Source organism: Elgaria multicarinata, chromosome 1 (genome assembly GCF_023053635.1).
Source record: "Elgaria multicarinata webbii isolate HBS135686 ecotype San Diego chromosome 1, rElgMul1.1.pri, whole genome shotgun sequence".
NCBI classification, from domain to species: Eukaryota; Metazoa; Chordata; class Lepidosauria; order Squamata; family Anguidae; genus Elgaria; species Elgaria multicarinata.
In genome coordinates this window covers 92,523,729-92,548,313 of record NC_086171.1, presented here as the reverse complement: position 1 = coordinate 92,548,313, position 24,585 = coordinate 92,523,729, and the positions used below count along the sequence as shown (strand labels likewise).

The following is a 24,585-nucleotide window of genomic DNA, read 5'->3' as shown; positions in this document are numbered from 1 at the left end:
CATCAAAGTGGAGGGAGCGGGGTGCAGCAGGGCTTGGTCCTGGGCCCTGAGTTCTTCAGCGTTTTTATTAATGACTTGGAGGAAGAGGGGTGCTTATCAAATTTGTGGACAACACAAAATTGGGTGGTCTAGCTAACACTTTAGAAGACTGAAATAACATTCAAGAGAGAAGAGCAGCAAGCTTGTTCATGGAACTTGAAACTCAGGCCTTAGCTAGACTTAAGGTCTATCCCAGGGTCATCCCTGTTCATGCAAATGACACACAGGATATCCCGGGAACAGGCAGGGCTACAGCTCCCATCTTCCCCAGCCTTAACATTGGGAGAGCTTGGTGTGTGTTTTCTAAGTCTGTGGTTAAGGATATTGTCTATTGTGCTACCCAATGTCCTCTTTATAAGAACTCACATGAAAAAAATATTTGTCTGAATTTAACCTCAGGAAGAATTTTGTTACACCTAGTGAACGTGTATGTTTTATGTTGTTTGATAATGCAAAATGCGTAGCCTTGTGTTTTCTTATTTGTGCTGGCAGCCAAGAAACTGAGAGTGATATTTGTTGCTCAACTCTGAATGTACCTTCTGCTTTGTTATGGCTTATAGCTAATCAATACAACAGCTACTACTACTATCACCAGTACAATGAATAAACGTTCATGCCATAGTGCTATGTAGGGCCGGCCCTATCGTTAGGCAAAGTGAATGCTTTGCTCAGGCGGCAGATTGAGCGCCACTTGCCCGCTGCTGCCACCCAGCCCCTCAGCTGTTCCTTGCTTCCACTCTGCACAAGAGAATGTCAGGAGCCTTCCCAGGTGGCTGTGGAGAGCAGCTTCCGGTCAGTGGCTGTGTTAGTCTAAACTGGATTGAAACATGATGGTGCGCTTCAGTTGAGGAGAAGGAGAAGCGCCGTCAACCTTCAGCTGATGCTGGAGTCTGCAATGATTGCTGCACTAAGCACTCACAGTGGCAGCTGCAGCAAGTTTCTTGCACGTAGGGGGAGGAAGAGGGAGAAAGAGCTGCTTATTTGCTGCTTTGCTTCCATCTTCAACCTCCGCACAATACTGGGCCCTGTTTGCTGCTAGAGCTCTATGTACCGAGCCAACCACCTTTCCAAGTCTGCACAGCGGTGGTGGTGAGACGGTTGCAGCATCTCTCCTTCGTTCTTGAAGCCTTATTTCTATTTTAAAGGAATATTTAGGTACAGAGGAATCCTGTACTCTTCCTGTTTAGTTTGACTGACTCGCAAGCCAGCATTGGAAGAGATCTCTGCCCGTGGGCTCAGGACTTCTTGAATGACGGGCTCCTGTGACTCTCAGCGAGGTGCCAGTGTGGAGTCCCTGGTCAGGCAAGAGCTGCCAAGCGCCAGTTAAACCGAGCAGCTTTTCAGTGCAATCCTATGCATGGCTACTCAGAAGTAACCCCCATTGAGTTCAGTGGGGCTTGCTCCTGTGTAAGGAAGTTTGGGATGTCATGAAAGGGCAGCAGATTTTTAGCTATTTGATTGATGGTTGATTGGCTGATTATTGTATTTTTTACTGTCAGAGAGGGGGAGAGGCATTTACAAAATTTTCTGCTTCAAGTTGCTAGCTTTGGGTACAATACATCTTGACTAGGGTGGAGAGAGGGAGCATCATTTGCAGTTCTATCTCAGGCAGCAAAATGTCTTGAGTCAGCCCTGGTGCTATGTCTGGCAATGAATGCAAATTAAGCAGCCAGAAATGTAGGGGCCTAAAGAACCTTAAGGACCCTTGTTAATTCCCCATTTGCTCAAAACAAGCAAGACCTTTTTTTGTTAATTTTGCAAAATGCTCAATGCATTGGGAAGGGCTTAATATCACTGAAATGCTAGCTGGGAACTGCCCTTGACCACCAGAAATCCAGATCAACTCCCCCTCTGATTTCTGAGATTTCACATAGACTTAGTCACACATGGCCCAAACCTCCTTTAATACATAGAAATTTGCTTTTTCAAAACCTGAGCGTTGAGGTTTTCAGCATGTTCCACTGCATGGTACATTCACATAACTTTGGAACACATGTGGCTTTGGCTTAAAATAGCTTTTGTTGATAGTCTTTTTCCTACCCAATTAAAATTATACATTATAATATTAATTGATATGTGTCGGTGCTGAATTTCCAAAATGAGGGGTCTGCTAGGACTGAACCTTGTTTCCTAAGGTTAGATGCCAAGGCTGGCTGCCATTATTCAGTGGTGCAACAAACACATTCTGCATAGATGCTGCTAGTCCTGATGGCTCTATGCCACCGGAGGCACCACGCCTCTGGCTCTTGCACTCATGTCCTGCTTATGAGCTTCCCAGAGGCATCAGATGGGCCACTGCGGGAAACAAGGTGCTGGGCTAGATGGACCCTTGTGCTGAGCCAGCCCAGCTCTTCTCCTCTCTAGAGGCCCACCCCTCTCTTGATATTGGAGACAGGCCCGTGAGCTAAGCTTTGGGACATCATATCGTAAATGAAGCCACTGTGAGACAGTGAGCATTGTGGCATGAAATACAAATCTCTTCTTCCTGCCACAGTCTCAGGTACCACCGATTAAATTTGCAGAAGTTTGCATGAATAGCCACCGCCTTAGGTATCGTGCGAGGAGCTGCGGAGGCGTGTTCTATTTTTCCGCTTTTGTCTAGTGCAAAACGGCCCTTGGATCTTCATCCTCATTTTCCTTTTGAAAGGAATTTAAATTCGGGTTTTAAAATGTTTTTTAATCTCTCCTAATACAGTCTTTCTCCTCACATTGCAGATCTGATAAAACCCTACAAGATATCGTGTACAAGCTGGTCCCAGGGCTCTTCAAAGGTATGAATGTGTGGCTGACAGCAACCACAAATTCTGGGATAGTGGATTTTGAGCATTTCTTTTTATGTTATGGGGTCAATATTGGATTAAACGTGCTCTTGTTGACTTGTATGCCGTAAGAAAAGGTAGCTGTTTGGTTCTGATATTGGGCTGATCAATTATAAATAATAGAGTAATGACGGCTAAGTTTCAAATACAGTATTATCTAATTAAAGATAATATCAAAACCATTTTTGGATAATATAAAATGACTTTGAAAAAGTGGTCATATACCTTTGGTCTGTATTCAGAAGTAATCCAAATTCTTCTTTGATTTGTTTGTCGTAAGTGAGTAATTTTTAAATGTACGAATAATTGGGCACATTTGGGTGACACAGTAGCCAACTTCTGACCTTATAGTCCACTCCATGGATGAGTGTTTGCATGTCACACTTGGGCAACATGCTCATAACTCATCTGTGGAGTAAGGCCATCAGGGCAGGGTTGGCTACGGCTCTCGCCCCCTCTCTCTCCGCCCTGGTTCCCCTTACAATATTGGGACACAGCTCTCTCTGGCCTTGGCATCAAAACAAATGGGCAAGGAGCCAACGACGCGGCACGTGTCCCTCGGCGGTGGCTGTATCCTGAACCGGCCGCCGCCAGGGCACACGCTACGTAGGCAACAAGGAGAGGCGGAGGCACTTCTCCCCCCCGCGCCTCTTTGTTTCTGCAGCAGCGCCCACAGCAACCACAAGGCGAGGGGAGAGAGAAGCTCCCCTGCCTCCGTGTCGCTGCAGTAAGTGCTGTGTCGCCAACTCCTTGCCCACTTGTTTTGACACCGAGGCTGGCATCCCTCCCCGGCCTCGGCATCAAAACAAATGGGACAGGACACTGAGGCCGAGGAGGGATGCCGCCCTCGGACCAGGGATGGTATCCCTCCGCCTGGCATCCTGTCCCATTTGTTTCGAGGCTGAGGGTGGAGGGAGCTGTCAGCGTCAGCTCTCCCCCCGCCCTCAGCCTCGAAACTAATGGGGATGCACACGCTGCAGAGGCGTAACATCCCCAGATTGGAGACAAAATTTGTTTATTGTTTATTTGTTGCATTTCTATACTGCCCAATAACCAAAGCTCTCTGGGCGGTTCACAAAAGTTAAAACCATCAGACACAAATCAAAGTATAAAACAACCAACAGTGTAAAAGCACAATAAAAATACTATATAAAAGCACAACCAGAGTAGAACCGAGCAGCAATAGAAAGACTTATATAGATTTAAAATGCAGATTTAAAACAGCAAGGTTAAAAGACTATGATAACTGCTAAAATACTGGGAGAATAAGAAGGTCTTCATCTGGTGTTGACTTGGCTTCCTGACTTGGAGCTTAACAGAAGCAGAGAAGAGCAGCTGGCCCAGATGAACTAGAAGCTAGAAAAGAAAGCCATCTCCCAGAGAGAGAGCGAACAGGGGCAGCAAACAGGAGTTTGACAGGGGGAGTCTAGGGGATGAGGAGACCCAAGGGAATACTGAGGACGTCATATATCCTGACTTCAGCAAAGCTTTTGACAAAGTGCCCCATGATATTCTGATTAACAAACTAGCTAAAAGTGGGCTAGATGGAACAACTATTAGGTGGAATCACAGCTGGCTACAGAATCGGATTCAAAGAGTGCTTATCAACGGAATCTTCTCAAACTGGGGGGAGGTAACGAGTGGGGTACCGCAGGGCTCAGTCCTGGGCCCAGTGCTCTTCAACATTTTGATTAATGATTTGGACGAGGAGGTGCAGGGAACGCTTATCAAATTTGCAGATGACACAAAATCGGGTGGGATAGCTAATACCCTGGAAGACAGAAACAAACTTCAAAGTGATCTTGATAGGCTGGAGTGCTGGGCTGAAAACAACTGAGTGACATTTAATAGGGATAAATGCCAAGTTCTACATCTAGGAAATAGAAGCTAAATGCACAGTTACAGGATGGGGATACTTGGCACAGCAATACTACAAACGAGAAAGATCTTGGAATTGTTGTAGATCGCAAGCTGAATATGAGCCAACAGTGCGATATGGCTGCAAGAAAGGCAAATGCTATTTTGGGCTGCATTAATAGAAGTATAGTTTCCAAATCGCATGAGGTACTGGTTCTTCATCGTGGTCTCTATGCATCACACATATGGGCTCTGCGCCTGCGCGAGGCCTGAACCAGAACCTTCTAAAGCTTAGGGAAACGTTTTTGGCGGGAACCCCTCCCCCACGCTACTGCGCATGTCCCTGGGGTTCCCGCCCTTACCTCAGTTCTTCGTCATCCGCCATTGTGCACAGACCTCAAAACCGTTCCTCTAGCAACTTCCTTTGAATATCTCCTGCTTTATCAGTATTTCGAACTTTTGTAGATAATCCTTTTCTCTCTTTCTCTCTCTGTCCTTTCTATAAAAATTTTTTTTTAAAAAAATTGTTACCTTTACTATTGTATATATTCCTCTCTTCTCCTATCCCTCTGAGCGATCCCCAGATCGCAAGCGCCTCAGGCGCATGCCCGTGAAGGCCCCTTTTAGAAAATGCGTCAAATGCAGCGCTAAACTACCACCTAAAGACGGACACTCTCTTTGTGTAGTTTGTCTCGGAGAAGGGCACAAGTTCCAGCAGTGCCATCACTGCATGGCATTTACTAAGCAAACCCGCAAAAATAGAGTGGATAGACTTCGCTCCGTGCTCTGGGAAAAGGCCCTGAAGGCTACCGAACCCACGCTGCAGAAGCAAACAGAAAAATCCTCCTCAAGGACAATGAGCAGGGACCACAGCCCTGAAATCCAGTCCTTCGTCATAACTGAGGAGATGATGGCGGAAAACAGGGCCATACCCCTGACGCCAGGCCGATCGATCCCTTGCGGGATCGGCGGCCAAGAAAATTGCAAAAAAGGCCCGGACCCCAAAATCGGCAGAGCAATTGAAAAAGAAGAAGAAGAAAAGAAAGGAGGCCGACAAACATTCCTCCTCGAGGGTCGCGACCGCAATAACGGCGTCGCCCAGGCCTATTAGCAAATCAAGGCCGATTACGGTACCGACGCAAACCTCAGTACCAGAAAACCTTTCGATACCGACTCCCATACCAACAGCCAGAAGCTCCATGTCAGAGGGAGAGATCCGTGACTCGGTGTCGGCCATTTCTGTACCGTGTGCTACCACACAAGAGCAAAGACCTCAGCCTACGGTACCGGTACCACCTACTCACCGAGACAGGCCTGTGTCCCCTAGACCAGACTACGACCGAGTTTCCCAATATTCGGGATATCATAGGCAAAATTTATATGACTGGGAGTATTACCGACCTCAGGAATACTATCCAGATGAATGCAGACAGGAGGAGTACTATGCCCACCCTCCTCCCCCTACTAGGGTCATTCAAGTGCCTTCTCCACGGGCTCCAACACCATCAAGGCACCGTAGCAGGACTGAGACCGATACCGAGGACTACCGCTTCCTCCTCGGTACCACATCATGAACAGGCGTTGCAGCCAGTACAACAAGCAATGCAACCTACTGCGTCTAACTCACCTGACGATGATTACAGTTCTGACTCAGATTCTATAGCGTCGGTCGCAGCCTCGATGCCGTCACCAGACGATATAGTAAATACTCATGATCCAGCTTCCCCTTCGGAGGACATGGGAAGTTTTTCAGATCATATCTTCAGGATGGCGCAATCGTTATGTCTGGACATCGAACAACCTGCAGAAGTTGAAGATGACCCAATATATGACGTGTTAAAGACAGAGGCGAGCTCTACAGTTGCAATTCCCTTCCCTCCTACCTTAAAACGCACAGCACAAATCTCGTGGAAGACACCATGCGCAACTCAACCAACTTCCAAGCGACTGGAAGCAATGTATAAAGTACAGGAGGCTAATGCAGAATTCTTGTTCCAGCACCCAAAGCCAAATTCAATAATTGTTGAATCGGCTCAGGGCAAGTCACAAAAAATACATTCAGCTCCTGTTGACAGGGAAGGGAGGAAGTTAGACTACCTGGGTAGAAAAGTGTATGCCTCTTCCTCGCTTGGAATACACACCTCCGCCTACGAAGCAACCATGGCAAGATATCAAATTTTCCTTTGGGAAAAGATAGGCTCCCTCTGCGACCATCTTCCAGAGGATAAATGTGAGTTAGCTAGGATTTTTCAATCCGAGGCTACAGCCATAGCGAGGCTACAGCTAAATTCCGCAAGGCATCAGACAGACTCGCATTCTAAATCCATGATGGGATCAATAGCACTTCGGCGCCATGCCTGGCTAAGATCAGCTAATCTCAGCAATGAAACAAAATAAAGAATAGAGAACCTGCCCTTCGATGGCGAAGGGTTGTTTAATACCAAAACGGACGAGTCCTTAGACTCTCTATATGAGGCCCGCACAATGGCAAGAAAGATGGGGTTCTCACAACCAGTACCTCAATACAGAGGCGCTGGACAAGACAGCCTTACCCGCAAATACAGCAACGACCCCAGTACGATAAGCAACCTGCCAAGCAACAACAGCAGCTACAAAGAAAGAGGCCTTACTAGGGTCATTACCAGCAAAACAGACGACAACCTGACTTTTCCAAGAGGCAGCATCTTTGACTTCCCTGCCCCAGGTTTACTACCGTTCACCAACCGCCTAGCACCCCTCTACCATCAATGGGAGTCAATAACATTCGACTCCTGGGTGCTCACCATCATCAAGACGGGGTATGCCATCGAGTTCGATACCCTCCCTCCTTCTTCGGGAGTGAAAGTAACAGCGCCGTCCCCTCCTCTACTGCTCGAGGTACAAACCTTACTAGCAAAAGGAGCCATCTCACCTGTACCCGTGGAGGAGATCAACCAAGGGTTCTTTTCACGCTACTTCACGGTCTCGAAGAAGGATGGGGGTCTTTGACCGATTATGGACTTAAGACAATTAAACAAGTACATCACCCCGAAAAAATTCCGTATGACAATGGTTACTTCCATTCTCCAACTGTTGCATACGGGAGTCTGGTTTGCGGTAGTAGACCTGAAGGATGCGTACTTCCATATTTCCATCAGGAAGTCGCATCAAACTTACCTGCGTTTCTCCATCGACACTCAGCAGTTCCAGTTCACCATTCTTCCCTTCGGCCTTGCAACCGCACCGAGGGTCTTTACAAAGGTGATGGCTGTAGTGTGTGCACATCTAAGACAAAAGGAAGTGCACATATATCCATACATAGACGACTGGCTTCTGGTAGCGGAGGACAGCCGTACGCTCCAGGACAACATAGTCACGACTCTCACACTACTAGATTCCTTGGGACTCTGGGTCAACAAGGACAAATCCATATTGACTCCTCAGAGAACAATAGACTTTATAGGGGTGACTCTTTCGTCCCTGGACGGAAGAGCATACCTCCCTATAACGAGAGCAAGGACCCTTCAAGACCTGATTCTCCACACCGAAAGCCAAGCAAGACCTTCGGCATGGACAGTCCAAAGACTGCTAGGTCTAATGGCAGCGACCACTGCTGTAATCAGATTCGCAAGGCTGTGAATGAGGGTTTTACAGGGTTGGTTTTTGAGGACATTTGACCTTCGACGCAACACCCGCAGAACTTACCTGTCGATACCGAGGCAGGTACAGGCATCCTTGAAGTGGTGGCTCTCGATGGAAAACCTCCTAGAGGGAGTTCCCTTTCAGCAAAGGGTGCCGTTGGTGACAATCACGACCGATGCCTCTCTAATCGGATGGGGAGCTCACTGCAACTCCTTCACCGCCCAGGGCCAATGGCCTCCTCGACAGAAAGAGGAGCACATCAATCATCTAGAGCTCCCAGCAGTGGAAAATGCATTAAAGACTTTTGCTCAAATCATCGAAGGCAAAAATATCTTAATCGCAACGGACAACACCACCGTAGTCGGCTATATAAACAGGCAGGGTGGAACGAGATCACATCCCTTGACCCGATCTGCACTCAGAATTTGGAACTGGTGCATAAGGAGAAAAATTTACCTGACTGCGATTCATGTAGCGGGCAAGGAGAACATCGTCGCGGACTCCCTCAGCAGATTCTGCAGCAGAGCAGGAAGAGGAAAGAACTCGTTAGGAGACGCTTTCACAAGAACGTGGACAGGGGAACTACTCTACATCTTCCCCCCTTTTCCACTCCTGACGAAGGTCATAGCCAAGATACAAGCAGACAGAGCGGACTGCATTCTAATCGCACCTTGGTGGCCTCGACAGCCTTGGTTCCCTCACGCCCTTCGACTGTCGAGAGGGTACATCAAACTACCATCGGTATCGAAGCTCCTGTCTCGACACCACGGCAGGGTTCGACATACAGACCTGTCGACGCTCAAAATAACGGCGTGGAGGATAACAGTACACCCTCCCGTACCGTGCACCTGACTGTAGAAAATATCTTGACAGCATCGCGAAAGCCGTCAACAAGGAAATCCTATGCGGCGAAGTGGCAAAGATTCTTGAAATTTGTCTCAGAAAGGAATCAAACTGCTGAGAATTGTCCCATTTCAACAATTCTTGAATACCTACTTTCACTGTACCGAACTGGACTAAAACTTTCTTCAATTAGAGTCCATTTGGCCGCTATTGCAGCTTCTCACAAGGGTGTAGAGGGGTTCTCACCTTTTACCCACCCTACATCTAAATCATTTTTAAAGGGACTTAAAAATACTATACCAACAATAAGGAACATCATTCCATCCTGGAGCTTATCAGTTGTTTTGCAAGCACTGATAAGAAAACGGTTTGAGCCCATGGCTACAGCAGACTTGAGACTTTTGACCTTCAAGACTGTCTTCTTCGTTGCCATAACCTCGGCAAGGCGTGCAAGTGAGCTCAGGGCTCTAAGGATAGATGCTCCTTACACAACATTTCACAGTGACAAGGTCGTTCTGCGTACAGACCCAGCTTTCCTGCCTAAGGTGGTAACACCTTTTCATTTATCTCAAGAGATTGTACTACCAGCGTTCTTCCCAAATCCTATAACACCTGCAGACGCATCACTGCACATGTTGGACGTTAGGAGGGCTCTCGCTTTTTATAAAGCGAGGACTGACAATTTCAGGAAAACCAACCAATCGTTTGTATGTTATAGAGAGCCTTATAAGGGACTCCCAGTATCATGCCAGCGGTTGTCACGCTGGATTGTAGAGACAATTGAACTTGCCTACTCTATGTCCAAGCTAAAGCTACAACTTCCTGTGACAGCTCATTCTGCTAGAGCGATGGCAACATCTGTGGCTTTCAACAGGGGTGTTCCACTTCGAGATGTCTGCAGGGCCGCAACGTGGTCCACCCCGTCCACATTTGTAAAGCATTACAGCTTAGACACTCGTTCTAGGCAAGACTGTTCATTTGGAAGGATGGTGCTCTCGGAAGTTCTGAAATAATACACCAGCCCACCTCCAAGGTATGTCAGCTTGCTACTCGCCCATATGTGTGATGCATAGAGACCACGATGAAGAAATGCAGGTTGCTTCCCTGTAACTGTAGTTCTTCGAGTGGTCATCTATGCATTCACACAACCCACACACCATCCCCACTTGGTGGTGTTGAAGCTTACAAATGATACAGTTAAATGTACAACTTTACTTTATTTTCTATACACTCATGTTTATGGGGGCACAATGTCGGACTCCTGTAAACTGAGGTAAGGGCGGGAACCCCAGGGACATGCGCAGTAGCGTGGGGGAGGGGTTCCCGCCAAAAACGTTTCCCTAAGCTTTAGAAGGTTCCGGTTTAGGTCTTGCGCAGGCGCAGAGCCCATATGTGTAAATACATAGATGACCACTCGAAGAACTACAGTTACAGGTAAGCAACCTGCATTTTCTCTCTATTAAGCCCTGGTTAGGCCTCATCTAGAGTATTGCGTCCAGTTCTGGACTCCACAATTCAAGAAGGATGCAGACAAGCTAGAGTGTATTCAGAGGAGAGCAACCATGATGATCAGGGGTCTGGAAACAAAGCCCTTTGAGGAGAGACTGAAAGAACTGGGCATGTTTAGCCAGGAGAAGAGAAGATTGAGGGGAGACATGATAGCATTCTTCAAAGACTTAAAAGGTTGTCACACAGAGGAGGGCCAGGATCTCTTCTCGATCCTCCGAGAGTGCAGGACACGGAATAACGGGCTCAAGTTACAGGAAGTCAGATTCTGGCTAGACATCTTGAAAAACTTTCTGACTGTTAGAGCAGTGTGACGGTGGAATAAGTTACCTAGGGAGGTTGTGGGCTCTCCCACTCTAGAGGCATTCAAGAGGCAGCTGGATAACCATCTGTCAAGTATGCTGTAGGGTGGATTCCTGCATTGAGCAGGGGGTTGGACTCGATGGCCTTTTAGGCCCCTTCCAGCTCTACTATCCTGTAATTCTATCACGTAGGTGCCAGGCGAACCTCTCTAGGCAGCTGGGGTGCCACAGCAGAGAAGGCCTTCCTCCTGGTAGCCGCCTGCCTCACTTCCTTTGGCAGGAGCTCACGGAGAAGGACCCTTGAAGATAATCTTAGGTTCCAGGCAGGTACATATGGGAGGAGACATTCCTTCAGATAGCCTGGCCTCAAGCCGTTTAGGGCTTTGCAAGTTAATACCAGCACTTTGAATTGAGCTCAGACCTGGACTGGCGTGATGTGGTCTCTTTGGCCAGTCCCTGTTAACAGTCTAGCTGCCCTGTTTTGTACCAGCTGAAATTTCCGGACTGTTTTCAAAGGCAGCCCCACATATAACACATTGAAGTAATCCAGACGAGAGGTTATCAGAGCATGGATAACTGTAGCTAGGCTATCTCTGTCCAGATTGGTATATTAGCAGTTGGTATATCAGCCTAAGCTGATAAAAGGTCTACTTGCCATTGAGTCCACCTGTGCCTCAAGTGACAGTTCTGGATCCAGGAGCACTCCTAAACTACGAACCCAATCCTTTAGGGGGAGTGCAACCTCATCCAGAACAGATTGAACATCACCTAGCCAGACAGACGAATCACCCGCAAAGAGTACCTCCATCTTGTCTGGATTGAGTCTCAGTTTATTGGCCCTCATCCAGTCCATTACCATGCCCAGGCACTGATTCAGAACAGCCACTGCCTCACCTGGGGTTGATGAAAAGGAGAGGTAGATCTGGGTGTCATCCACATATTGATGACACCTCAGCCCACATCTCCGGATAACCTCTCCCAGCCGTTTCATGTAGATGTTTAACATCACAGGGGATAAAATAGAGCCCTGTGGAACCTCATGGCCTAGATGTCATGACACACAGCAATAATCCCCCAGCACCACCTTCTGGAATCAGCCATCCAAGTAGGAGCGGAACCACTGCAACACAGTGCCTCCAACTCCCAGCCCAGACAACCTATCCTGAAAGATACCATGGTCGATGGTATCAAAAGCCACTGAGAGGTCCAAGAGAATCAACAGGGTCGCAATCCTGTCCATCTCCTGGCAAAGGTCATCCCACAGGGCAACCAAGGTAGTTTCCATTCCAAAGCCAGGCCTGAAGCCTAATGGAAATGGATCTAGATAATCCATTTCATTCAAGAGTGCCCTGAGTTGTCCTGCAACCACCCACTCAAGCACCTTGCCCAGGAAGGGGATGTTAGTCACCAGCCTATAATTGTTAACATCCTCTGGGTCCAGGTTAGGCTTTTTCAGGAGTGGTCTGATTACCATGTCTTTTAAAGAGATGAGGACCACTCTCTCAGGGAGAAATTTACAACCTCCTGGACCCAGCCGGCAATCCCCTCCTTATTTGATGTAATGAGCCATGAAGGACAAGGGTCGAGCACACAGGTGGTCGACCAGACTTGGCCAAGTACCTTGTCCACATCCTCTGGCCTCAATAAATGAAACTCATCCAATAAAACTGGACCAGATGGTGCTCTGAACGCCTCTACTAGTAAAACTGCATTAAATGTGGTGTCCAATTCCTGATGAATCTGAGAGACTTTATCTTCAAAGTGCCGTGCAAACTCGTCACAGTGTGCTACTGAGGGTTCCACAGCCTCTTGCCTTGACCCAGTGTGTAGCAGGCCACAAACCACCTGGAAAAGCTCTGTTGGACAACACTGAGAAGACCCAAAGCTGGTGGAAGAGAACTGTCTCTTTGCCACCCTCACCGCCACAGAATAGGCTCAATAGTGAGCTCTAGCCCATGTTCAATCAGACTCAGCATGAGTTTTCCTCCACCTGCATTCTAGCCATCTCCCCTCTTGCTTCATTGCCCTCAGCTCAGGGTTGCTGACCGGGCTCTGCTCAGGGGGAGAGGGCACTTGGGCGCGATCGTGTCAACCACCAGAGTCATCTCTGCATTCCACAGAGCGACCTGGGCTTTGACAGGAGCAGCAGCCATACCAGTAGGAAAATCCCCCAGAACCCTCTGGAATTTATTGGAGTCCATTATCCTCTGGGGGTGGACCATTTTAATAGCCCCCCCCCTTTGCAGAGGGAAAAGGCCACCAAGAGTTAACCTCAATAGAAAGTGATCTGACCATGAGAAAGGGCTAGATGTTAATTCTCCCATTTTGAGATCACCATCCTTCTGCTGAGCTGAGAAAACCAGGTCAAACGTGTGTCCTTTTACATGGGCTAATGACATGTTGAGACAGCCCCATGGTTGTCATAGCGACCATGAAGTCCTGAGCCACCCTGCATACAAGAGCCTTAGAATGGAAGTTGAGATCCCCCAGAGCCACCATCCTAGGGGTCCTCAACACCAAATCTGAGACAACCTCCGTCAGCTCAGGCAGGGAGACTGATGGGCAGCTGGGTGGACGGTACACCAGCAGAATCCCTAATCTGTCTCTGGTACCCAACACAAAGTAGAGAGACTCAAGACCTGCACTCAAATGAGCAGGGAGATCGTATTTCTATAGACCATGGCAACGCCTCCTTCCCGGCCCTCAAGTCGGTGCTAGTGCTGCTATCCATGCCCATTAGTTTTGGGCTTGAGCACGGGGAGAGTTGGACGCTGACAGGTCTCCCCGCACTCAGCCCCAAAACAAATGCGGATGCACCCGCTGCAGAGGGATATCATCCCCAGTCCAGAGATGTTACCCCTGGGCAGGGCATGCACACCCATTTGTTTTGATGCCGAGGCTGAAGAGATCTGACATCTCTCCAGCTTCAGTGTCAAACCACCCAGAGAGCTTCAGCTATGGGGCGGTATATAAATTTAATAAATAAATAAATAAAATAAAATAAATAAAACTAATGGGCCTATCCCAGGAAGCGTGTGGGGAGCCGTGGATTGCAGTACCCCACCAAGGGACGGCACTATTAGCAGCTCCCCAAGTGTTTCCCGGGCCAGGATTATTTCCTTTGCGTATAGAGCCCCACTGGGCAAGAGTGGCTGGGGTTTCTGCCACTCTTACCTTGTGACTCTGTAGGCGGGAAATAATCCACGGAGCCTGACAGACAGCACAATAATCAACGGTTGTGCGTTGATTATTGGCGTTGGTTATTTCGTTGAAATAACCAACCATGGGGTGGGTTTTGCTCCACGGACTACGCAATAGCTGTCTGAACCCAGTCATTATGTGCTTATTACATGTTAACTTCTTGCAGAATATAATTATTTGTTGTGATGGGTAATCCCACCTGGAGAATGAGTTCAAGATAAGAACGCTGATAAATTAATTAACCATTTGCTTTCCCTTGCAGATGAAATGAAGAGGCGGCGTGATTTCTACGCAGCATATCCTCTGGCGGATGGTACGGCTTTTGACATGGTTTTTTCCCTATGTGTCAACAGTAAGGCATTTTATAAAAAGCAGCCGTTGTTTTCATTTTCTCTCTTTCTCTTGCTTGTCTAGTTCCTAATGGATCTAATGAAGATCGGGGAGAAGTTTCAGAACAAGAGAAAGGGAACCTGACAGATGATGAAATTGTCAGCTTATCCATAGAGTTCTATGAAGGAAGCAGGTAATCCAGGAAATACAGCAGGGAGTTCTGCCCCATCCGTTTCAGTTGATCTGACTGTTTTCTTTATCTCTCTGGCTTTATTTATTTATTTATTTATTACATTTCTATACCCCCCAATAGCCGGAGCTCTCTGGGCGGTTCACAAAAATTAAAAACGTTCAAAGTAAAAAACAACAGTATAAAACCATAATATAAAATACAATATAAAAGCTCAACCAGATAAAAACAGCAGCAATGCAAAATTACAAATTTAAAACACCAAGTTAAAATTTATTTATAGACTGTTAAAATGCTGGGAGAATAAAAAGTATCACGATTAAAAACTTTTAATTGTGATACTTTTCCACTGTTACTTTGGATTTGTTTTGTCTGTTTTTTATTTTAAAATTATCTTTTTAATTGTATTGTTTTTTGAAAAATCATTTCTGGATGTGTTTCACCTTATGCATTCTTAAGAAAATGGGATGGATACACACTGTTTCATGATAAAGAAGTGCAGGCCTGTGAAAATTTTCCACAGTTTGTCCTTGTGCTCTTTTTGTGTGTTTTATTATATCATACAAAGGAAAAGAAGGCAGTTCTGGGCAGAGGTATAATCACGACACAATCCTATGCATGGTTAGACAGGAAAATGTCCCGCAACTCCCTGGCTAGAGAATACTGGGGAGTTGTAGGAGGGGTGGGGTTTTCTCCTGCCTTAGGTAATTTTAGGCACTGGATTTAATAGTCTCATTGGGGAGAGGAGGGGGGCTCTTTGGATAGTTATCTGGAGGCTCCCCACCCCACCCCGATCCCATCCAGCCAAAGACATCCACATGCAAATGAGGACATCTACTGTGCCCATGCCCCTTGCACACTCAGGAATCAACAGCCCAATGTACGTGCCATCCCAATATCCATGCCAAGGTGGGTGCTGTCTGTCTGTACTACGATTGCTGTCAGTAGCACATTCTTTCAGCAGAATGCACATGTGGTTCAATCCAAATGTACATCCCAATGTGGGGACACATCTCCCCACTGTAAGAGAGAATATCCCCTCACGGTTCTTGTTGGGGGAGGGTAGGCTGAAGAGTACTTGCTGAGAATTCCTTCTCCCCTCTGCATTTTTAAATAGTAAAGTGGCAGTTTCTCACACACTTTAAAGGATCTTTTGACATGGAAGAAATTGGGCTCAGAGAGTGGGTCTCTGAGGGCATAATCCCAGTCGCTTTTGGCCATGAATAGAAACAAATGGCATTCCCACTCTCTGTTTGCTGAGTGTTTGCACCTATGTGCTGTTACAACTACCAATTCCCTGGCAGTATGAGGACAGGCATACTGGAGGGGTGGCTTTTTTATTTTTTCAAGAATGATTTTTCTGAATTTGAAGATGCTTGCCTTTTTGTGCCTGATGTGGCTACACATGAGGCACCCGCTTCACAAATAGGGAAAAGATTTGAATCTTAATTTAAATATGCCGGGCTTCATTAAAACCCTGCCATCAGATGACCTTTACACTTACCTAGAAACTAAACTCCAACCCTTTTCAGTGCATTCCTGAGGCATTTTGTATTCTTTTGCCTCTTGGGTATCTTAACGCTACTTTGAAGTGCTTATCCCTTCAAAGCATCTAATCTGGGAAACTGCAATGCTTCTCCTTCAGACTGAGGCCTAGCAATTTATTTATTTATTATTTATTTATTTGTTGCATTTATATACTGCCCCATAGCTGAAGCTCTCATGTGTGCTGTGCATCAGTGTAACTTTGAGGCCAGACTGCTGCTGGTTGGCTATGAATAATATTCAAAGGCGGTAGCTGGTATGGAACACAGCATCTCACTTCTTGGTGAAGTCGGTCACCAAGAACAAATGCTCCACTGATTCCTATTTTCAGAGACAGTCCCTATTTTCTGGCAATGGTTCTGGATAAAACAGTTTTCTAGTCTGGGCCAGACCAAGACATTTTGCAGCCTAAGGTGGAACAGGAAATGCCTTTCCACCCCACACCCCCGCCACCAAGACGAGAAGCATCTGACCATGTTATTTTGGCACCTAGGGCAAAAAAAACCCCACAAGCACCTCACTCTGGGGGTAAAAGTGCAACAATACCTTTTTAAATAAGGAAAAGTTGGTGCACTTTCACGGCACTTCCTATCTGAGGCGGCCACCCCCTTCTGCCTAATGGAGATGCCTAATCCTTTTGGAGTGACTTGGGGGTGCCTTAAAAAATTAGTGTGAATTGCTGTTCTTCACTTTTCAGCCTCTCCCCAGACTCTCTAAAATCCCCGACAAAACCTTTAGAGAACATTCATGTAGACATACCTTTACCATGAGTTCTGTGATTTTGACTGTGATCTATTTAGCTAAAACCTGTACAAAAATAAACAAATTTCTGAACCTATACAGGCCAGGGTTCTCATGGTTGCCCTGGTGAGGTCAACTATAAGCTATTCTTTTCAATATGCAGAACAGATTGAATGCCTTGTATTCTGTGTGTGTGCGTGTTTCATTGATTTCCCCTCTTATTTCTTCTCTCTCAGAGAAGAAAATAAAGGTACAGTTGAAAATGGAAACCTGGAGAAAGACAAGGTGAGTTTTGCCACAGTGTAACTTCCTGAATTGCTTTTGAGCAGCTGTATCCTCTTAAATGCTTTGGAAATGTGGGGCACCCTATGTCTCCTGCACGCACACATACACACCCATTCTCTGGATGCTAAGGCAGCAATATTTAATTTATAAAACGAAAGATGTGGGGCTTGCCTAAAAACGGTGTCCTCTGAGCTGCATCTCAGATCTGTGTCATGGTGGTGGATCTCTCTACAATGACACATGCAGGGGCTTGTGCTGGCGTTCCTCTCACTGGGAAGCCCTTTCCCTTAACATTCTGACTTTGGGGAGCTGGTTGTGGTCACCTTTGGCATATGCACATGTCCAGAGGCGCACTCGTCTTCATTGTTACTTTTATCAGGGGAAGGACGAGGAACCTACAGCCTGTGGAGATTTTACATCCAGCCTGTGGGTGGGGCTTGGCTTCCAAGTCCCGCCCCCTGGAGGAATCTCCACTGTTATCTCCTGCTGCCTGTGACAGTTGGGGATGCAGGCAGGCAGGGAAAGCTGCCACGGCTGAGTTGGCGGCTGGAGAAGCGTTTCTCCAGCTGCTGGCTCAGCCATGGCGGCTTTTTCTGCCATGCATCCTTTCCCCTCTGGACTATGCGTGGGCCTCCTGTAATGCCAACACTGTTGGCTCTCATTTCCCCCCCTCCCCCCCACACCTTTCCCCTCAATCTATCTTTCTTTCTGTACTACTTTCTCTTTCCCTTTTGTCTTTCTCTAGCTTCAGATGATGTCTTCTCACCCTCCACCCCAAACGTCTATCCTTTTTCTTTCAACCCCCTCCCCCCTCGCACTGCACTGGCATCTAGACTGCATTGGTGCCCTTTGCCTGTGACTTCTGGACCTTCCTGGACTCCTTTCCTTTTGGCAGGTTATCTGTCCCTGCCCCAGCAGGCCTGCCCCCTCCTGTTTAAGCCATCTCTCTCATTCTTCCCTAGAAGAACAGCATGAGGTTCCTCCGTTGTCCTGCTGCCATGACTATCATGCACCTGGCCAAGTTTCTTCGCAACAAGATGGACGTTCCCAGCAAATACAAAGTGAGTTGAAATTGTATACGCTAAACTTTTCTCAGCCAAGTTTGCTGCTGGCCTAACGCATGGTCAGAACTGTTCATATGCCAAGGAAGCTCTGATTCAGCAGCTGATATAAGATATACAAGCAATAAAATATGTAAATGTGTCTGTTTACAATTTCATGATTTCTCCTTGCCAAAGTACTGACTTCAACCTGGACGCTTATTTACTGTTTTACCAACAGAGGTTGATCGAATATTATAGGCTTCTATAATTCACAGAACAGATGAAAACTTTATTCATACTGAGGAGTTGTGTTACTAAATTCTAAAATGGGAGGCACTGGAATCCCATTACTTGTCATGCCCCTACTTGAGGAGTCCTCCACAGAGGAGGAGCTGGAGGCCCCAGAAGCCCAGGGTGCCCCAGAAGCCGAAGCCCAAGACCACCACCAGGCCCGCAGGAGCCTGAGCCCTCAGGGGAGGGAGTTGCAGGACCCTCCCTGCCAGGAGAAAGGGACTCTGAGGACCCTAAGGCTGAGGCTGAGCACCCCCTGACCCCCGGGAGCAACGTCGCCTCGAGCGAGGAAGGCTCCTGTGCAACAGAATACTCGCCTGCAGAAAAAGTCTCCTCAGGGAGAAAGGGTCTCCTCAGGAGTAGGGCTCTGAAAGGAGAGCTTTGATGACTGCAGCTGAGCTCTGGGTGGGATCCAACAGACTTTGGGCTTAAAAGCCTGCATTTGGACTCAGCCAGCGTTGGAACAACTTTGGTCCATCCTGCTTTGAACTGTGCTTCCTGTACCGTGACTCTGCCTGATATCCTGTTTCTTGATCTTTGGACTGCCTACCAACTCTGCCTCCGGACTGTGTAACCAGGATGATCAGGGGTCTGGAAACAAAGCCCTATGAGGAGAGACTGAAAGAACTGGGCATGTTTCGCCTGGAGAAGAGAAGATGGAGGGGAGACAGGAGAGCACTCTTCAGATACTTCAAAGGTTGTCACACAGAGGAGGGCCAGGATCTCTTCTCAATCCTCCCAGAGTGCAGGACACGGAATAACGGGCTCAAGTTAAAGGAAGCCAGATTCCAGCTGGACTTCAGGGAAAACTTCCTGACTGTTAGAGCAGTACAACAATGGAACCAGTTACCTAGGGCGGTTGTGTGCTCTCCCACACTAGAGGCCTTCAAGAGGCAGCTGGACAACCATCTGTCAGGGATGCTTTAGGGTGGATTCCTGCATTGAGCAGGGGATTGGACTCGATGGCCTTTTAGGCCCCTTCCAACTCTGCTGTTCTATGATTCTATGAACGTACTGACTGTTAACCTGTGTTTTGACCTTTGCCTGTTTCGTGACTACTCCTGTTATTGCCTGACCCTCTGGACTGATTGACTGCACATGCTCTGACCTCGGCCTGGATTGATCATCCCTCTGTATATACCTGATCTGCACCTTTGAGCGTCCTTCAGGCCAGGCAGGACAGTTTGTTCCAACCCCGCTGGCATAATGGAGGCTGTGCTACTTGAACCCCAGGGCCTCAGAGAGCAAGTAAATCAGCTTCGTGCCAACATAAGAGCATTGCAGGCCCAGCTGGACCAACTGAGGGCCCCGCGGCAGCCACCACATGCCTCCCAGATGCAAATGCCCTGTGGCTTCTCCAGAGAAGTTTAATGGTTCTCCTGAGCTTTTCCCATCCTTTCTGGCCCAATGTAAATTGTATATGGACTTGCGCTCTGAAGATTTTAGGACGACCGGTTCAGGGTAGGGTTTTTGATAAGCCTGTTCACCGGTCCCGCTGCCAAATGGTCAACCTGTTGGAAGACAGCCCCCTCCTTGCTGACTTTGAGGGATTCGTAGAGCAAATGTGTCTCACCTTTGAGGACCCCCTCAAATCTGGGGGTGCCAACTGCCGGATCCTACAACTTCCGCAGGGGAGAGGCTCAGTCACTGCCTATGCCAGCACTTTTCGGTTGTTGTCACAGGACCTAGAGTGGAATGAGGCAGCCTTAACGGACCTGTTTCAGGAGGGGTTAGCCAACGACATCCTAGGCGAGTGAGCTCGAGTGGAAAGACCCTCATCCTTGCAAGCTCTAATACAACTGTGTCTTCAGATAGAGGGGCGGCTAGAAGGTCGGCGTATGGCACGCCACTGGACCCACTCTCGAGAGTCCCGGCCCCACATTATTCCACATAACCCAGATGTGTGGTACCTTGTTGGTTGTTCCTTCAGCAAGGACAGAATAGCACTTTGCATATGCTCAGAGAAACTCTGCTTTACTTTTGCAATCTACATCCTAGGTTTGAGCCCAGATATGGAAAACAAGCCCTAGGCTAAGTCCTGGTGAGCCTAGCCTCAAAATTTGGTGTTGCACAAAAGGTTGCATTTATATCCGTGCTTGTGCCATGTGATTCAGAATTCCATCTTTAATTGTATAATTTTATCTATCAGGTGGAAGTTCTCTATGAAGATGAACCTCTGAAGGAATATTACACCCTCATGGACATAACTTACATCTATCCTTGGCGAAGGGTGAGTGAGGAGAGAAATCCTCCCTTTGAAGAAGTCTGCCTTGTGGAAATGCCCCATATACTCGTCATCCTAATGAAATCTAGTTTCCAAGCCAAAGAGAAGACGCTATTATACATTTCCAAACTCTGGCCTGCCACCATGAGGGCTAGAAACTTTACATTTTTAAAAAAATGAAATCTGAGATTTTATTAATACGTGCCTGCAATAGAGAAAAGGGTGAGACAACAAGAGGTGAAGGAAGTAAAGGCTCACTGATCCTGTTGGAGAGGGCAGGGAAGTGTGATGTAGCTTGTGATTCCCTTAGCTATCCCCCCTGGGTAGACAGGCTGATAAAATATATTATCAACAATCTAGGTTTTGTACTTATTCATAAGTTGTATTTTTTAGCAGTGGTCTAGTAGTTTAGTAGTAGTCTAGCCTTGTGTGGCGCAGAGTGGTAAGTGGCAGTTACTGCAGCCAAAACTCTCCCCATGGCCTGAGTTCGATCCCAGCGGAAGCTGGTTCTCAGGCAGCCGGCTCAGGTTGACTCAGCCTTCCATCCTTCCAAGGTCGGTAAAATGAGTGCCTGGGGGAAAGGTAACTGCGACTGGGGAAGGCAATGGCAAACCACCCCGCTGCAAAGTCCGCCAGGAAAACGTCAGCGAAAGCAGGCGTCCCTCTAGGAGTCAGCAATGACTCAGGTGCTTGCACGAGAGGTTCCTTTCCTAGTATAATAGAGTATATTAGTATTTAATGCAATTTTTTGTGGGGATGTTTGCATGTGGGGTATGTTATGAGTGGACGGGAAAGGAGTTCAGAATTTTTATTATGATGCCTTAATATATACTTAGAGAACTGGATACGAGCTTGGTTTTGGCCCCTTCATCAAGAGGAAGAACCTGGAATGGGAGAGGAGGAGAAACAATACTAAGAAATTAATATACAATACTTGGAACTGAACACTAGCCTGTTATGAACATTTAACAATTTGCATTAAGTTTATGCACTGACAAACTATGTACCGTAACGTTAATGTGCTGTGGGGCGCCTGCTGCCTTATTGCTGCTGCTTCTCTCCCCCTCTGCAGAACGGCCCCCTCCCCTTGAAGTACCGTGTCCAGCCGGCTTGCAAGAGGCTAAAACTCGCCTCCCAGCCTCCCAACTCGGAATGCACCAACACCAGCGGCGCTTCAGAGTGCGAATCGGTCAGCGACAAGGCCAACAGCCCCGCCACCTTGCCAGCCACTACCTCCTCCTCGTTGCCGAGCCCCGCCACGCCATCCCACGGCTCCCCGAGCTCTAACACCACCACTGTGAGCATTGCCACCAACCCTGCGTCAGGTGCCATGCTCAACGGCACCTCGAACTGCCACCAGGTGCCACCCTTGGCCAGCAGGGGGCGCAAAACCATGGTAAATGGTGGTCCAGCGATGTCGGCTTTGACTTAAAAGGCTGGATTGTGAGTTTTATAAATAAGTATATTATGTGTAGATAAGGGCAATTTGGGTGGGTGGGGTGGGGTGGGGTGGGGTGGGGTGGGGAAATTATAATACTTATTTTCTATCAATTGACTTCATTTAATTTAAGAAAAGATAATGCAAAAAGAGAAATAATTCAATGTGTTCTCCCGTTTTTAATTTAAAAAAAGCAAAAATGTGCTCATGTAACTGCATGATGGCATCTGTGTAAAAGCTGTAGCCCTTTCTTGTTAATAATTTGTTATTATTATTTGTGTCCTTGACTTAAAGTGAGACTTAATGCACAAGCCCAGAGGGAGAAACGCACAGTCCCAAATCAGTCAGGCTTTATTTCTTAGGCGCACGGCTGGCTTTCTTGTGCTCTTCTCTACATATGACTGTAGCCCTTGTGTTTACAACACACTCCTCCATGCCACTTACGCTGCCCATATAACAACATCTACCTCTCTCGGCCTTCACTTCAGCTTCCTGTAGGGCCAAAATGCAGTTATAAAGGCGATCCGGTCCTCTGTCTGTGCGGAAAGGGGCGGGAGGGGCACATTTCTCCCCTTCTCCGTGGACAGCCGCTGCTGGGCATGCACCACGCCGTGACAACATGGCAGCTGGGAGTGGAGGGATAGCAGCCACGATAAGCATCAGAGAAAGGTGTTAGGGCAAGAGGCAAAGGCTCACAAGGCCCGGATGTGATCTGCGTGCCCTTGTTTGAGGAATGGGCCTTCTGGTGCAGTATGTGATCTCCCAAACACTGGGATCAAAGCGGTGCACTCTGTGCGGTGCACTCCGTCCTGTTGCGGTCTGGTGTTTCAGTTCTAATACCGACTGCTTATTTCATCTGTGTATCAGACCCTAGGTATGGGCTGCAACCCTGCCTCCCCAGTATCTCAAATGTCCTTGGGGTAGTGAGTGATTCAGTCTCCTTATCTGCCCATTTCTATGCCCACCACAGTGCAGTGGTGCATCTGGTGGGGGAAAGGCCCTTCTGCGGGCACAGCGTCACCAACCCAGACAGGGGCATGAATACCAGTAGGGTGGACGTGGCATCTTGTGCTAAGAACTTCCGTGGTGGAGCAGCAGGTCTTTGAACCTCACACTTTACTGTTTTTACCTTTTCTCTGTCACTTGTTCATCATGTCTCTGTCCATCTCTCAGGGCACATCTTCACTTCAGTTTTAAAGCACTTCAGCTGTCATACTTCCCTACCAAATGCAATTGTGAGGCTGCTGAAATTGTGAGGGTTTCTAAGATCTCTTGGCCTTTACTGATCTTACCATTTCCAGGGCTTAGTCATAATAGCTAGAAGTCAAACCCTCCATTTTCAGAGGCAGTAAACCCTGGAGTACCAGATGCTGGGGACAAACAACCAAAGAATGTCGACCACCTTCATGTCCTGCATGAGAGCTTCCCAGGCACACTTGGCTGACCACTGTCAAAAATAGTTTGCTAAGCTAAGTGCGCCGTTTGGTCTTCTTTAGAAAAGGAAGAACCCAAGGGCCTGAAACGAGTCAGATTCTATAATAAATAACATCCTTTGTTCTACCCCTTTGCCTTTTTTGGCATCTCTGTTGGGGTTACGTTTACCCTTATGGTTCCTTGGCTGGGAGCTATGATAGTTGAAAGTGGTTTAAATTTGAAGTGTTTATCTGCCCCAACTGTGTGCTTCTGAGAGTAAGTGTAACAGTTTAACATGTAAATGAGTCCCTAAATCTTGGACATGACAGTTTCTACCACCTGAGACACTGGGGAAATGTATACCTTGAGTTCAGGGAACCTGCTGCTGCCAAGATCCATATGTCCACTTGTCGTGTTATAGTTACGCATGTTCTGTACATGCGGACGGCCAATCAACTCATCCCAGTCCTTGGGATGCGAAATGTTTGTAGCCATTTTAGGATCTAGTTCAGCATTTTAAAAACCTTTTCTTGTTTATCCTTCTTGTAAATTGAGTTTCAAACAATTAAATGCAGTGCCTTTGAAAAGGAAACTTTATTTATTCATGTGTTGAGGTGATGGAGAGCTGTTTGTGGTTTAACTTGGGCAGGGGAGCTGGGCGGAGAAGATTTCTTTTGCTAACTTGTGTTTCAAAACTGCCAGTTAGTAATGCACAACCAGTGGGAAGAGTTTTATTCTTTCATCAGCTTGAATGTTCTCACCTTTTTCTTACAGAGGAAACCCAACCCAGAGTGATTCTCTCCCCCAACTTTTTTTTGTAGAGTCAGAAGGGCTAACTTGAAGCAAGCACATTTATATCCCCCAGGAACTTTTAACACTCTTTCTCTCTGACTGACT

At 47.3% G+C, this 24,585-nt stretch overlaps 2 protein-coding genes across 5 annotated transcripts in view; both read left to right on the top strand.

The window, feature by feature from the left end:
• The window catches only part of PIP4K2B (phosphatidylinositol-5-phosphate 4-kinase type 2 beta), a 453,863-nt gene that overhangs the window by 137,076 nt on the left and 292,202 nt on the right, over nucleotides 1–24,585 (top strand). The gene's annotated exons all lie outside the window — the stretch shown is intronic.
• PCGF2 (polycomb group ring finger 2) overlaps nucleotides 1–24,585 on the top strand; it is a 101,173-nt gene that overhangs the window by 74,447 nt on the left and 2,141 nt on the right. For 2 of the 3 annotated variants that reach the window (XM_063132637.1, XM_063132655.1), the window contains exons 4-10: nucleotides 2,755–2,810; nucleotides 14,451–14,501; nucleotides 14,603–14,711; nucleotides 17,231–17,279; nucleotides 18,242–18,340; nucleotides 20,763–20,843; nucleotides 21,910–22,280. In XM_063132637.1, coding sequence (XP_062988707.1) covers nucleotides 2,755–2,810; nucleotides 14,451–14,501; nucleotides 14,603–14,711; nucleotides 17,231–17,279; nucleotides 18,242–18,340; nucleotides 20,763–20,843; nucleotides 21,910–22,269 — 805 coding nt within the window. In that variant the 3' untranslated portion in view covers nucleotides 22,270–22,280. The remainder of the gene's footprint in view (nucleotides 1–2,754; nucleotides 2,811–14,450; nucleotides 14,502–14,602; nucleotides 14,712–17,230; nucleotides 17,280–18,241; nucleotides 18,341–20,762; nucleotides 20,844–21,909; nucleotides 22,281–24,585) is intronic. The other variant, XM_063132646.1, reaches the window with a different exon arrangement.